The sequence below is a fragment of the Trichechus manatus genome, unplaced genomic scaffold, assembly GCF_000243295.1.
Source record: "Trichechus manatus latirostris isolate Lorelei unplaced genomic scaffold, TriManLat1.0 scaffold00002, whole genome shotgun sequence".
NCBI lineage: Eukaryota > Metazoa > Chordata > Mammalia > Sirenia > Trichechidae > Trichechus > Trichechus manatus.
In genome coordinates, this window is record NW_004443938.1 from 34,087,747 (window position 1) to 34,102,671 (window position 14,925).

The window sequence follows — 14,925 nt, forward strand, 5'->3', positions numbered from 1 at the left end:
ATTTTTTTATATGTCCCCTAACTCAGTAATAAGCACAAAATAGGCATCAAAATAAATGTTTCATAGGATCTAACCATAATACTATCCAGCTCTGTTAATTCTGTAGTCTACAAGAATTTTATTCAAATTGAGATAACTTTTACTGCAGTTATCTAATCTTGATGCAAAAACCTATTCTAAGAGGCACACAAATGCTTAAATGACAAAATAAGGCAATTTTAAGACAGTTACATGGCTTTATTACATATATATTGTACTATTCCTTGTGGAGTTGGTTTTCAGTTTGTTTTTTGCTTTCACAGAATGCAAATATCTATAAAGTTGTCAAAGAATGATTTATGAAACAAACATCCCCATCCCTCCCCCCAGCAAAAAATGCCTCATTGCCTACATTTTCTAACCAGATTCCTGAGAAAAATAACAGGTTTTGTTTATTTTACAGTGTAATACACAAATTGTCTTTCCAGATATAAAAAAAGAGCAGACTTCAAAAATATGAGTCTCCTTTTGTTTATAAAGTTCTAATAAAAATACATTAAGTATGCTTACATGTTTGTTCTTTGACTTAATAATCCAGTTTACCAGAAGCAGAAAATAGCAATACACAAAGACATGCAAACCACATTAATCTTGTAGCAATACAATATCAACATCATCATGAACACCTTGCAAAAGTAACTCTCCTGGGTATGAAACGATCTTCCTTCGTTTTGCAGCTTTGAGAGTTCCCACTAATGCTTCAAAGAGGTTAGCACATTTGTCATCTCGGAAGAGGACGCCAAATTTCACACTTAACTTTCCATCAGCATCTAATTTAAGAAAATACAATATTAGCAAATGCAAAGTCTGTTTCTCGCCCCCATGTATGGCAGATTCACAAAATCTTTAATAAACATCTACTATGGGCTAACCAAGAATACAGTTTACAATTAGCAGTCATAAGTTTAATGCAGCAAGGGAGTTTCCTTGCGGGCGTGGCCTGTACTCAATATAGGTGGACTTTCTGGCAAGGCTCATGGGTTTTTGCTTGCTCTGGATCCTGCAGCTGGATCCTGTTTGCCTGACCTCCAGTTCTTGGGACTTGAGCTAGCAGCTTACTTACCGTCTTGCCTGATGATATCTGGATCCATCGGTCTTCACAGGCTGTGAGCAAGAGCTCTGCTGTCTGACCTGCCGATCTTGGGTTCACCAGCTTCTGCAGCTACGTGAATCAGAAGCCTCCGGCCTGACCCATGGACTTGGGATGTTCCAGCCTCTACAACTGCATGAGCCATTTCCTTGATATAAATCTCTCTATATATACATGTATATGTTTTACTGGTTTTACTTTACTGGTTTTGCTTCTTTACTGGTTTTTCTCATTCTAAGACACCCCCCAATATACTCACTACATTGGTGTAGAATGAACTTTGTAAGACACAAACCTGATTGATACTCTTCTACTTTAATCTTTCCATGGCTCTCTATCACCTTCAAAGTAAAACGAAGTCCTTGGCCTCACAGATAAAGCTCTTCTTGCTCTGGCCTTTGCACCCATGCCTTGCACCTCGCCTGGTGTCCTACCATACTGCTCCATGCACCTTTTGATCCAGTCATAAGGAACTGCTTGCTGCTGCCCAAAGTGACATGAGAGATGCTGCCTTGGTAGTTTTGCTCATGTTGAGCCATCTGCCCAACATCCCAAGCCCCTTTCCCTAGCTAAATTGTTTTTCTCCATGAATGGACTCAAATGTCACCTTCTCTGAGAAGCCCTCCATGATCCCCCTGATTGAGATAATAGCTCTTCTTATAAAACTGACTATACAGTCTGTGAAAGCACTCATCAATTATAATAATTAATAGCTAACATGTATTGAGTGTGTGCTACTTTCTCAGAACTGTTCAATGCATTTTACACTTATTAAACTCAATCCTTATCACAGATGAGACGCAATTGATTGCAAGAAGCACCATTACTTTATACTCCAATTAAGCTGCCTATTTATAGCACACCATGTATTGTAAGAGGCAACCTTATTTCCGAGAATTTAAAGTGTGAAACAAGTATCTCTGAATCATTCAAAACAGACTATTATTATTACTACAAATAAGGAAACCAAAGCATAGAAAAGTTTAGGAATGTGCCTAAGGTCACACAGCAGGAATGTAGAGAAGCTGAGGATTCATTCCCACAGAATATGGCTCCAGAGCACATGTTCTTAACCACTTCCCAATATATGTTTCCAATTTGTTTGCATTTTCCAGCTACCCAAGGAGGTGCTCAAGGACTGAGACAGAATTTTATTTCCACATCTCCAGCACTGAGCACAAAGGGGGCATTCAAGAAATATTTGCTAAGTGAAGGAATTTAAGTCTCCAAATAATCTTTCTATACTTAGTCTTTTTCACTGGATGAAAAATGATAGACTTTAAGGAATCTAATTTAACAAACATAAAAGATAAAACTAATCAATTTCTAACTTGAGTTCATAAATCATATGTAGATTAGTCAAAATCATTCCAGACACAACTTCAATAATCACTATAACATGTCAGAAGATAATATAGCTCCATATATGCTTTCCAGCTCAATAAGTCATCCATTAACAGGGACAGGTGAGACAAGGTGGCCTGTTAAAGCTGCAGAGCTGAAAATATTTTCATGCTTGTAAAAGTTATAATTACTGTATAGTCTTTTGGTTTGTAAAGCTGCTAATTTTAAAGTACAGGTTCAGTTTTTCCTATTAGAATAATGACATTGTTCTAGCAGTATTCTTGTCAGCTGTCATCAAGTTAGCCCCCCACTCATGGTGACTCCATGCACAAAGGAACTAAACACTGCCTGGTCCTGCGCCATCCCCATGGTCAGTTGTAGATCGGACCACTATGATCCATAAAGTTTTCATTGGTGGATTGTCAGAAGTAGATGGCCAGGCCTTTCTTCCTGGTCCACCTTAGCCAGGAAGCTCTGCTGAAATGTGTTCAGCGTCACAGCAACACACAAGCCTCCACAGACAGATGGGTGGTGACTGCACAGGGTGTAGAGGGTAGGATTTTAAAAGCAATTGAGTCTGACCAATACACACTAGGCTAATATAGGTAAAGATCTAATGGAGAAGAAAATTCTGCAGATCTTCTGAATCCAAAAAAAATTCTGCAAATCGTTTAACAATCCAAACAATAGTACTCCTAAGAGTACCAGGACTTCACAAAACTCAGGAGAAATTGGAAGTATGGGTGGAGGATCATAAGTAGGGACATCACAATTGAAAATTAGACTCACCAAATTTCCATCAACTGGGCATGGTGAATTGGATGGGAGAAAAATGGGGTTAGGAAAGAACTGTCCATCTGTTTGATTTGAGGACTAAATAAATTAGATTCTCCATTTTCTCCTCAATGCTGTCCACAAACATCAGATTCATTCCCATCCCAAATTTGGCTCAAGAATCTCCTCTAACACTGACCTGCCCTACACTTCAAAGTCTTATCTGAGATTCAAGGCTTGAGTAAGTGCCCCTCAACATTGCAGCTTTCAATAATACTTTTCTCTGGGACTATAGTGAATTGAAGGAGGCCTGGTGGTACAGTGGTTAAGCACTGGGCTGCTACCTAAAAAGTCAGCGGTTCCCACCAGCCACTTTGGGAGAAAGACGTGGCAATCTGCTTCCATAAAGATTACAGCCTTGGAAACCCTATGGGGCAGCAGTTCTACTCTGCCCTATAGGGTCGCTATGAGTCAGAATTGACTCGACGGCAATGGGTTTGGTTTTATAGTCGATTGAACGTCAGCACTTCATAGTTTAGCATACCATTTTTTCTGATAACTGCCTCATGAGTTTTTATCTATTTTTCTCAAGTACACAGTAAGATCCTTGACAAAAAGGAATATACCTTATACCACTTGGACTTACAGAGTGCTTGGCATATTTAAATGTGCAACAAATATTCATAAACTGACAATATGATTAAACTCAGTTGTTGAGTTCACACCAACTTTTAGATGCCTAGTTTATCTTTTCTTGGTATGTTTCAGTAGTGATGACTCAGGTTTAAGGGACAAATAAAGTGACTAGAGAAGATCAAAAAGAGGATGTGGAAGGAAGAATAATAGCCTCCAAAGATATCCATGTCCTAATCCCTGAACTCATGAATATGTTACCGTATATGGCAAAAGGGACTTTGCAGATGTGATTAAATTAAGGTCCTTAGATGGGGAGATTATCCTGAATTATCTGGGTGGGCACAAAGTAATCACAAGGGTCCTAGAAAATGGAAGAGGTGAGCAGAACAGGAGATCAGAGTGATGAAGTGTGAGGGCTCAATCTGCTTTGCTGACTTTGAAGATGGAGAAAGGGGGCCACGAGCCAAGGAATGTGGGCAGCCTCTAGAAGCTGGAAAAGACAAGGAAAGGGATTCTCCCCTAGAGCCTCCAGAAAGGAATGTACCCTGTTAACACTCTGATCTTATACCAGTGATACCTGTGTCAGACTCCTGATCTACAGACCTGTTGACGTAAAAAATTTGTATTGTTTCACGTCATTAAGTTTGTGGTAATTTGTTACAGCAGCAATAGAAAAGTAATACAGGAAACATTTAACATTACCATACGTATTTTTACACAAATAAAGTGTGCGTTCTATGTTTTTTTTTTTTTGCCAACTGCACCCCACCCTCTGGTATTTTTGTAAGTGTGCTATGCCAATTTTTTTCATGGCATGCTTACAAAAATACCTGAAGCGGGACAGTTGGCAAACAAACCTAGACCACGTGCATTATTTGCATAAAAATACAGTAATGGCTTAATGGAATTTTCAAAGTATGGCTCATTATTTCAAAGGATTCGCAATTCATAAGCAGACAGAGCTATAAGTAAGAAGAATCAAGCTGTAACTACACAACAATTTTCATGAAGTACTTACTCTCATGTCTCTTGTCTGAGATGTACCAAATACCTAAAGTGACAATAGTGACTTTCATTACAGCTTAGGAAAAGGTCACTGACACTAATACTATCAATCAGGATACTGTTAATACTAATACTAAGAAGCCCTGGTGGCACAGGGGCTAAAGCACTCAGCTGCTAACAGAAAGGTTGGTGGTTCGAATCCACCAGCTGATCTGTGGGAGAAAGATGTGCCAAGTAATGATGCTTGTAAAGATAACAGCCTTGGAAACCCTATAGGGCAGTTCTGCCCTCTCCTAGAGGGTTTCTATGCGTCAGCATAGGCTTAATGGCAATGGGTTTGGGTTTTTTTTGGAATACTAATACTACCAATTTTACTTGTCACTATCTTCATGGTATCTGCCTATTTGCTGCTAAAGAAAAAGAGGACTTAAAAAAAAAAAGCCTACCTGTCATGGATTGAATTGTGTCCCCCAAAAATATCTGTCAACTTGGCTAGGTCATGATTCCCAGTACTGTGACTGTCTACCTTTTGTCATCTGATGTGATTTCCTTATGTGTTGTATATTCTATCACTATGATGTAATAAGATGGATTAGTGGCAGTTATATTGATGAGATCTACAAGATTACACAGTGTCTTAAGCCAATTTCTTTTTAGATATAAAAGACAGAAGAGAGCAGAGAGACATGGCAACCTCATATCACCACGACAGCAGTGCTGGGAGCAGATTGCATCCTTTGGACCTGAGATTCCTGCGCAGAGAAGCTCCTAGTCCAGGGGAAGATTGATGACAAGGACCTTCCTCCAGAGCCAACAGAGAGACTTCCATAATATGGCAGGTGGTTTAAGGATAGAAAATGAATCTTAATAGTGTGACAAATAAAAATTTGAACATGATTCAATTACCAGATTTCAATACAGCCAGATTAAAGAAGTTTGGTAATTTTTTGTCCATTGGAATGGAATATCTCAACCATTCTTTGCATCCAAATCAATACCCCAGTAGCTCTGTGTCTCTAGATGCCACTTCAGGGAATAACACTGGGGCTGAGGGCAGAACTGCCCTGTGTCCTGAAGCCCTGGGTAACCCATTCACAGGCTTCCACCAAAACGCCAGTTCTGCTGCTCTGAGGTAAAACGACAAAGAAACAAAAGTTATGCGCTGAAGTACTTACTTTTTGAACCCAAGCGATGAATTTCCTCCACTAAGAGGTTAACCTCATGATCCACATTCATTGCTGCCTGAGAGAGAAAAAAATGTTTTTGTATTATTACCCTTTCTTCATTCCGTTAAGCACATCATGCCAAATCCAAGGGTCTTTTCTTTTCTCATGTAGCATCTTTTACTATTAATTTACCATGTCCCTTTTCCTAAAATTATGTTTGTGATATACATAGCACTAAAATACCTCCATTTTCCCTCTATCTTTAAAACTGCCCTTCTGCTGACCCCATTATTCTTCTACACTGTCCATTGGGGAGAACGTAACCATTCTCTTTATTGCTAATTGCCATTGTGTCGGCTCTGACTCATGCCGACCCCATGTACAACAGAACAAAATATTGCCCAGTCCTGCACCATCTTCACAATCATTTGTATGCTGGACTCCACTGTAGCAGTCAATGTGTATTTTGAATGTCTTCCAATCAAGGGAGCTTCTTCTTCAGCACTGTATCGAACAATATTCTGTTGTGATCTGTATATAGGGTTTTCATTGGCTAATTTCAGAAGTAGATCTTTCTAGTCTGTCTTAGTCTGGAAGCTCTGCTGAAACCTGTCCACCATGGATGACCCTGTTGGTATTTGAAACACCAGTGGCATAGCTTCCAGCATCACAGCAACACAAAAGCCACCACAGTACAACAAACTGGCAGATGGGTGGTAAATTCTCGTTGTATCCATTATTAACCCTAAGCAAGTCCTTCTCAGGGTGCTCTGCTAGGCACCAAAAATACAAAGGTGAGTAGCATAGTATCTGCCCTCAGGTTGCTCACAGTCCAGAGGCCTGAGAAAGGACTGGAATAAATGGCAATGTGACAAGCACTCTGTTCGTGGTACAAGGGGGAGACATATGCAAAAGCATGAAGGCAAAGGAAGAGAAGACGTGGCACACTTGAGGCAGGCATTAAGCTAGAAGCAGGGGATACAAAGATAAATTGACACAGTCCCTATCCTCTACAGCCTGCAGTCTAGGGGGAAGGCAGATCAACATAGAGGTAACTTTAATACCATCAGGTCAGTGCAATGATGACTTCTGGGTCACATGGAGGGGTATCTTGTCCTTCTCTGGGCAGTTCCCAGTGCAACCTGACTACAATGGAGAGCTTGTGGTGGAGGCAACTGGTTCATCTTCAGGTAAGCAGGAGTCTGGAACACCATAGGAGCTGTGAGACTTACTGGGGCTCACTAAGTCCTCCAGGGGCTGGGCTCTGCCCACTGTTCCAGCTTCCTCCACTCTACACCCCTTGACTTCAGGTTGCAGCTAATGCCACGCAGGGCTTCCTTTTATTCATCAGATGCCCCTCACTCTCTCGCCTGCAGCATTCACACATAGTGTCTCCTCAGCCCAGTATATTCCTAATTCTCTTTCTTGGGGATAACCCCTACACATTCAGTGCCAGCTTAGATCTAACTTCCTCCAGCAAGCCTTCCCAGAGTCACTGGTGTAGGAGAGCTCCCCGGCCATGTGTTCCCACAGCACTGTGGGTCCGTCCTCACTTCACTTGACTGGAATTACCGTAAACTCCTCTCTGCAGGGAACCAACTGTAATGCTCACAGCTGTATCACTGGAACCCAGCATCACATCTGGCACCAGGAGTGGAGGTTCAATAAATATTGGTTCCATGAACTGAGAGAATGAGCAAATGCATTAGAGGGGAAGGAACTGCAGATACGGGAGCTGTCACTACAGAGTTACTGACTTAAGTAGGGAACAGAGAGGCGCTCTCAGAGGAATTGCACTCAGAGACAGAAAAAAGCAGGTAAAGAGGATTGGCAAACACCCACAGGAGGGGAAAGGAGAGAAACACCAGCAAGGAAGTAGTGAAATAACAGGTAGAAATGGAAGACGAGAATCCTGGCCATGTAGGGTCCAAGAAGTTTTAAGGAAGAAGAGAGTTTCCATAAGAAGGTAGTAATTTACAATGAAATGACAACATAAGGGTCAGAAAGTACAAGCAAATGGGCAGAATCACATCTATTCAATCTGTTTTCAAATTATAAGTTTTCCAAACCAAATAAGGGACTAAAATAGGGGGGTTGCATGTATGGTTTACTTTAGGGTGATAATTTGGAAGAAACAACTTTATCCAGATTGTAACTAATTCTCAGTAGCTTTTAACAACAAGAGTGACATATATGACTACATACCACCTGCTTAAGTGATATTGAGACCCCAGATTACTGCTACCATCTGCTACATTATGTGAACATTATAATTAAAGAATCTTGCATTGCAATAAAATGCAAACTCATAAATGCATCTACGTGAAACCCAATATCAAAAATTACAAAAACAAACAAACCCACTACCGTCAAGTCAATCTCAACTCATAGTGACCCTATAGGACAGGGCAGAACTGCCCATAGGATTCTAAGGCTATAAATCTTTACAGAAGAAGACTGCTACTTCTTTCCCCCGCTGAGCGACAGGTGGGTTCAAACCACCAACCTTTCGGTTAGCAGCCGAGCACTTAACCATCGTACCACCAGGGCTCCTTCTATCGTGTCCAAATATTCAGAACATTGTGTTGGTCAAGACATATCTATAACATTATATTCAATTCAAGATATGGGTTAAGTGAGAAATTAAAAAGCTGAAACATACCCAGAGGATGCAGCCACTGTGCTGAAGGCCTGAATGCTATGCCATGAGAATAATGGTAGAAAAAAACTCGCTAATGTCAGTGTGGTGGACAGATGTTGTTTTTGCCTGCTCAGAATCCATTCCATATTCTGGCACCAGCAATCAAATTTGGATAGAGCCTTTCCTTCCTACTCTAAGTCTATGTAGCTTGGGTAGAGCCTCACTCTGGGCTCTAGGAGTGGCCATAACCAGTGATCTCTTTGGGGCATAAGGTTGGTGGTCCCATCCAGAACAATGAGGGTCAGCCCTGGAATTTTTCTACAAATATTAGTAAAATGAGACTTTCTTTCCAAAGGGTTCTAAGAGATAAGTTTTCAGCCCATGGTGTAAATGGTCACCATGAGGTAAAAACCTGCCGGGAATAAAGCTAACACAAAGAAGAAGCCCCGCCATAGAGCACTGCTTGAGCCTGTAGATGATCTTGGACTTTCCAGTAACATGAAGCAATATTGCTCCTGTTTTTGCTTTTGTTGGTTTGATTTTTTGTCGTTTGCACTCTAAAGAATCTTGACCCATAAAGATAGCCTAGAAAAGGTCTGCTGCTATTTTCAAAGGACTAAAGCTCTTTAGATGTTCTTATGTGAATAGTCTTGTTTCATTTTGCTCTATTGGGTAGGATGGATAAATGTAATGGGACGGCAGATTTAGGAGCCATAAGAAACAATTTCTCTATCAAAACTGTCTAACAATGAATAAAGTTTGCACTCTGCTACTGAAGGTATTAATATGCAGAAGCAGTGTACATCTGTGAGGGTTGCTAAGGAAATAAGCCTGCACTGGATGGAAGGTAGAATGAAATGCTCAAAAGGATTAGGGTCCTCTCCAATTCTCAGGGAGTCCTTGAGTAGTGCAAACAGTTCATTTGCTCGGATGCTAACTGAAAGGTTGGGGGTTTTAGTTCACCCAGAGGCACCTCGGAAGAAAGGCTATCTACTTTTGAAAAATCAGCCGTTGAAAACCCTATGGAGCACAGTTCTACGCTGACACACATGTGGTCACCATGAGTTGGAACTGACTCAGCAACAACTGGTCTAATTTTCAGATTCTCTGATTTCCTTCAACCTTGAAATTTTACCTTTTTAGTATGTTCTCCACTCCTCCCATTCACCACCAGCAGCACACTTCAGATTTAGCTCAAATTTAATATAAGAATCAAAGAGGAAATCCCACTACTGTGTAAAGTGTGAAGATGTGCACTGTTTTAGGCAGATATATGTTTATCCAATTTTAAGAAGGGAAGGCAACCAGCATTTCTTTTAATTAATTACACATCAGGTTCCTTATCTGTGTTAATTCATTTAATTCTGAAAACCTTGCAAAGTATTTATTATTTATACCCATTTTATAGATGATGACACTGAGGCAAAGGGGTTAACTCCCCACAATTAAATGATGTTCTACCATATCATTCTGGCTTTTCTTCTCTTTTTTTTACTTTTATTTTTTGCTGGTCATTATGCAAACTGCTCTAAATGTAATAGCTGTGTTTCTATGAGGTATTACATGCTGAGTACTTAAGACAAAACGCAAAGAAAGACTCCCCACCCAGATCCCTACAAGTAGGAAAGTTAACAGTCAGGTTTGGAAACCATTGCTAGCATACATAATTTGGCTTATTTACTTATTATTTAGAGGGAAAAGGGCAAAGGGGGGGCGGAATACCAACTGTTACATATTCCTTGGAAGGAACATGGCATTTTGTAAGGAGAAAGGATAGAAGCCTCATGCTGGAGTGAGTCAGAAGATCAAGAACAATGAGAGGCCATAGAAGAGCAAGTGTGGAAGCAAGAGCGTGTCAACAGAAGGCAGCTTGACCAGAAGAAATATACTGTGAAGGGAAGAGAATCAATGGAAGGGGAGAACAGACGCTAGGGGGCCCTCTAATTAGGCATTGTGCTCGTGACTCACAAAGAAAGAGGAGTGTCGGAGGATTGGAGCATATGCTGAGTGTTCCACCATCAATATACATTTAAGAGTATATTTAAGGACCCTCTTATAGCTGTTTCTTATTTTTTATTTTTCTCTAAGTTTGGAGGCAATATATGGAGAATTTCTAATATCCAAAGAAATAAAGCTTCCTGGGGCGGTGATCCGTGGAAACCAGGAGCCAACTTCGCATACCGGGGCTGCGCACTTTCTTCAGCCGTCCTTTGCAATTATTGAGTAGCAGTTGGTCAAACGATGACTGGGTTCCTTCCTGCCTCCTCGCGGGCGCTCACACACTCCATATTTGGTCATCCTTGCTCCAAGTTTGGGACGCCTCCCGGAAGGGGTCCCAAGATCCTTCCCCGGCAGGCCACCCCACGGTCACCACCGCACCGATGCAGAGCTGGCGAGCGCAGGATTCGGGCTGTTGCGGGGCCGCCAGCGGGCTGTGGGCGGCCTCCCCGGGAAGAACCGCGTTCCGGAAGCCTTTGTCTCGGCAACTCGCGCGCCGGCGCCCGGCCGCCCGCGCTGCCCAGCGGCTGGAGCGCACCTGCGCGTAGCGAGAGCGAGAGCCCAAACTAAGCGACGAAAACGGCCCCAAGCCCCTAGGGTCCCCTCCGGTCCCCTGCCAAGAGCGCACAGAGCCGCACCCACCTCCGGCGCTGCAGAGTTCCTGCCCTGGGGGCACCAAATTCATCGGGCAGCCTGTCCCCTCACCCCCAGCCGTCACCACCGGGTGCTGCAGATCTGGCTCCTCGAACCACCGACAAGCGCAAAGCAAACACTTTGCACCGCGATAAAAACCGTAAAATTGCTGCCCCCGGCTGATAAAAATGTCACGTGAGCGGGGTACGGAAGTCTGCTGGAGAGGTAGGGACGCGGGCGGCGCGCGCCCATCGGGTCCCGATCCTGCTCTGCCTCAGCCCAATTCTAGTGATAACCTTGACGGCCCTTTGCCCACCTCCAGGTTCCAGCTGTCCACCCGCACGCCACCATTCCCCCGGCTTCGTGGCCTCAACCGGATAATCCCGTCTTTCCTTCATACCTGTCACATCTTCCCAGGGGACTCACTCACCTCTCCGCCTCGGGTTTTTTTTTTTTCCCAATGAAAAACTGGTGCCGCGTGGTCCGACCGGCTTATCTTCTTCGACGCACTGGGGAGGAAGAGGCTGACAAAGGAAGTGACTGAGGCAAAGCGAAAGGCTGGTGTGGAGGAGGAGGAAGAGGAGGAGGAGGGTGGGAAAAAAAAGAGTTTAAGCGCTCAGGAAAGGGGCCGCCCACACTGCCAGCGACAAGCCTATGAGTAGGAAACTCAGGGGAGGAGACACCTGAGGAGTGGCCAGGCCGCAGGCAGGTGGCCGGGCGCCTGAGGCTTCTAGGAAACTGGACCCAGAGCTTCACCACCTTTCCTCCTCGCTACTCAGAGCCAAAAATCCTGTACCCCTCGCATCTGCTCCTGGGCGTGGATTGCTGCCAAGATCTCTCTCCAAAGATGAAAACCGAAACGCTCACAAAGTGCTAAATGCTGAGGTCTCCCAGGAAGATCATGACATTGGTTCTGTGTGTCAGGAGCGGGGGGCCTCCTGGAAATTCAGACTAATGACATCAGCATGGTCTAATTTGCAAAACAAAACGCATTCTTGAAAACCAATTTATTCTGTTGCAAAGAAAATTTACTGAAACAAAACTTGATCCTGTTTGAGTATAGGTTTCTTGCCTTCTTAATTCGCTATCCCCTACACTTACTCAGTTTATTCATAATCCTTTTAGTTTAAGTTTATTCACTGTTGCTTTAATCTGTGTGTGTGTGTGAGTGATGTGCATGCCGTACCCCAAGTCCTCTTGGAAAGGAAACTCAGGGACCTGCTGATAGAAGTGAACTAAAGGATTCCTGGGGCAACCCCAAAAAAAACCCAACAACAACAAACCATCTAGTAAGTTCTGACTCATAGCGGCTCCATATCCATCAGAGTAGAACTGTGCTCCATAGGGTTTTCATGACTGTGGTGGCCTTTAGGAAGCAGATCACCAGGCCTTTCTTCCAAGGTGACTCTTGGTGGATTCAAACTGCCAACCTTCCAGCTTAATTGTTTCTGCCACCCAGGGACTCCATTCCTAGAGGAGGGGTTGCAAATTAACTACAAAGTGGTTCCCAACTCCATAAGTGATTGGATTAAGAGTGATCATGTAACCCAAGAGCACCAACTCCATAAACTGGCCATCATCCTATGAAGTGACCTGGTGCGAACAGTCCTCATCAAACAGGGACTCTGATAATTAGATGAACCAATCAGAGTCTCACTTGGAAATTGAAAGTGGAGACTATAGAGAAGGAGCCATCTGATAGACTGAAGCTGAGAGGGAGAGACAAGAGAGAACACAATGGGCCTCCAGTAAGCCAGATATCTGAGTAAGCAGAAACCATGAGGATGAGGTAGACTTTGAGTAGGAGCAGAAGTGGTAAAACAGTCCCAAGAGACCCGGTGATGGAAGAGCAGCAAAGGCCTGCTCTTGAGGGGGATTGAGTGGCCAGGTTCCTAGGCTGCTCTGGATCCATCCACTTCTAACCCTGCATTCTCATTACCCTTTTACAGTGAACACATACCTCTTGGGTGTGACTCTGAATGAGTCTCTGTTCCTTACAACCAAAAGATTAGTCTCCAACAACGGTCTGATTCTTCTAAGTTCCCCAGGTAACTACTATGTCAGATGAAACTGAAGGTGACTCCAGTATCTTTTGAGGTCTATTTTTCTCATCAAAAGAAAGCTGAGAAGTTATATTTTATATCTTTCAAAGTCTACATAATGAAAAATTATAATTCAGGAAAAATATATTTAGCAATTCCTTAGGCAGGACCTGGCTTGTGACAGTGATCATAATTCTTTACTCAGATTATATCCAAGGAAATGAATACTCAGTCTGTGTGCCAATTCTGTTATGACAAAGCAATTAGTGTTTCCCAGTCCTCTGCCAAAGAGAAAAAAAAAAATTATTTTACCTAAACATGTAAAAACCATTGTTAATATGAAAATGAATTTACTCCATAAAAATACTTTATGCTTATACACTATTTTGCACTAAGCATAATAAAAACTTCATATTACCGAATAAGAAATTACAATTCAAGAAAGTTGTTTCTGATAAAAGAAATATTTTAAATTTTTGCATTTAATATTTTTCATACCCTGTCCATACTCCTTCAGTTTCCATGAAGGCTTTTGTCATCTTTTCTTGTTCTCTTAGGAAGATTGTCATCAGGTAGCTAAGCAATGTGAAAGTTTAACCTAAAAGGCAAAAAATAAAGTTTATTAACAGTTAAGAAGTATTTATTAAATATCAAGGATGTACCAGAAGCAATGTGCCAGTACTGGTGGGTACAAAGTAGCCTATGGCATGATCTTTGTCAAAAGAACTTACAGTAATGTATATATAAACTAATAAAACAATCTTTTTATAAAATAATATTTTATTGTGTTTTTGGTAAAAGTTTACACAGCAAATTAGGTTCCCATCTGACCGCTTCTATACAGATTGTTCAGTGACTAAAACAATCTTTATTTAGTTATTTAATTGCATAGTATAGGCCAGCACTGTCCAAAAGAAATATAACTGTGAGGCACATATATAATTTAAACCCTCGAGTAGCCACATTAAAAAAAAAAAAAGTGAAATTAATTTTAATAATACATTGTATTTAACCCAGTGTATTCAAAATACTATAATTTCAAGATATAATGAATATTTTAAAGTTATTAATGAGATTATTTTACATTCTTTGTATCATACTGCCTTCAAAGTCTGGTATATATTTTAGACTTATAGCACTTTTCAAGTGCTCGATAGCTTTGTATGGCTAGTGGCTACTATATTGAGCAATGAGGCTACAGATGGAGAACAGATGCTAATAATTTTACTTAAGAAATTACATGTTCCTGGAATGAGGAAAATAATGACCATGTAAAGACTTATGGAAAATTGAATTATTCATTTGAAAATATAATTGTCTTCATTCTAATAAATAGGGAAAATCCTTGCAATAAATCTCTAGGACAATAATTCTGACCTGGATACATACACATATTCACCAAATGACTGGTACAAGAATATTCACGGCAGCACTGTTCATAATATCCGTAAATTAGTGTTAAAATTAAACAACTCGCCGGAAGCCTGGACAATGCTCCAAGACTGCTGGGTGTCTTATTATTAAATATACCCCTGCAAATCAACTTCGTTAATCTCT

General features: G+C 41.6%; 1 protein-coding gene across 2 annotated transcripts; it reads right to left on the reverse strand.

Annotated features, from left to right (window-relative positions):
- Positions 1 to 214: 214 nt before the first annotated feature.
- ABRACL (ABRA C-terminal like) lies at positions 215 to 11,871 on the reverse strand. 2 transcript variants are annotated; one of them, XM_004368873.2, is made up of 3 exons: positions 11,757 to 11,871; positions 6,064 to 6,130; positions 215 to 809 (listed from the first exon to the last, which is right to left on the reverse strand). In XM_004368873.2, exons 2-3 carry the CDS (start codon positions 6,122 to 6,124, stop codon positions 625 to 627), a joined length of 246 nt encoding a protein of 81 aa, XP_004368930.1. In that variant the 5' UTR covers positions 6,125 to 6,130; positions 11,757 to 11,871; the 3' UTR covers positions 215 to 624. The 2 variants fall into 2 exon arrangements, with proteins under 2 accessions (XP_004368930.1, XP_023585441.1); XM_023729673.1 differs by lacking the exon at positions 11,757 to 11,871 and adding an exon at positions 11,336 to 11,354.
- Between the last annotated feature and the right edge of the window lie 3,054 nt (positions 11,872 to 14,925).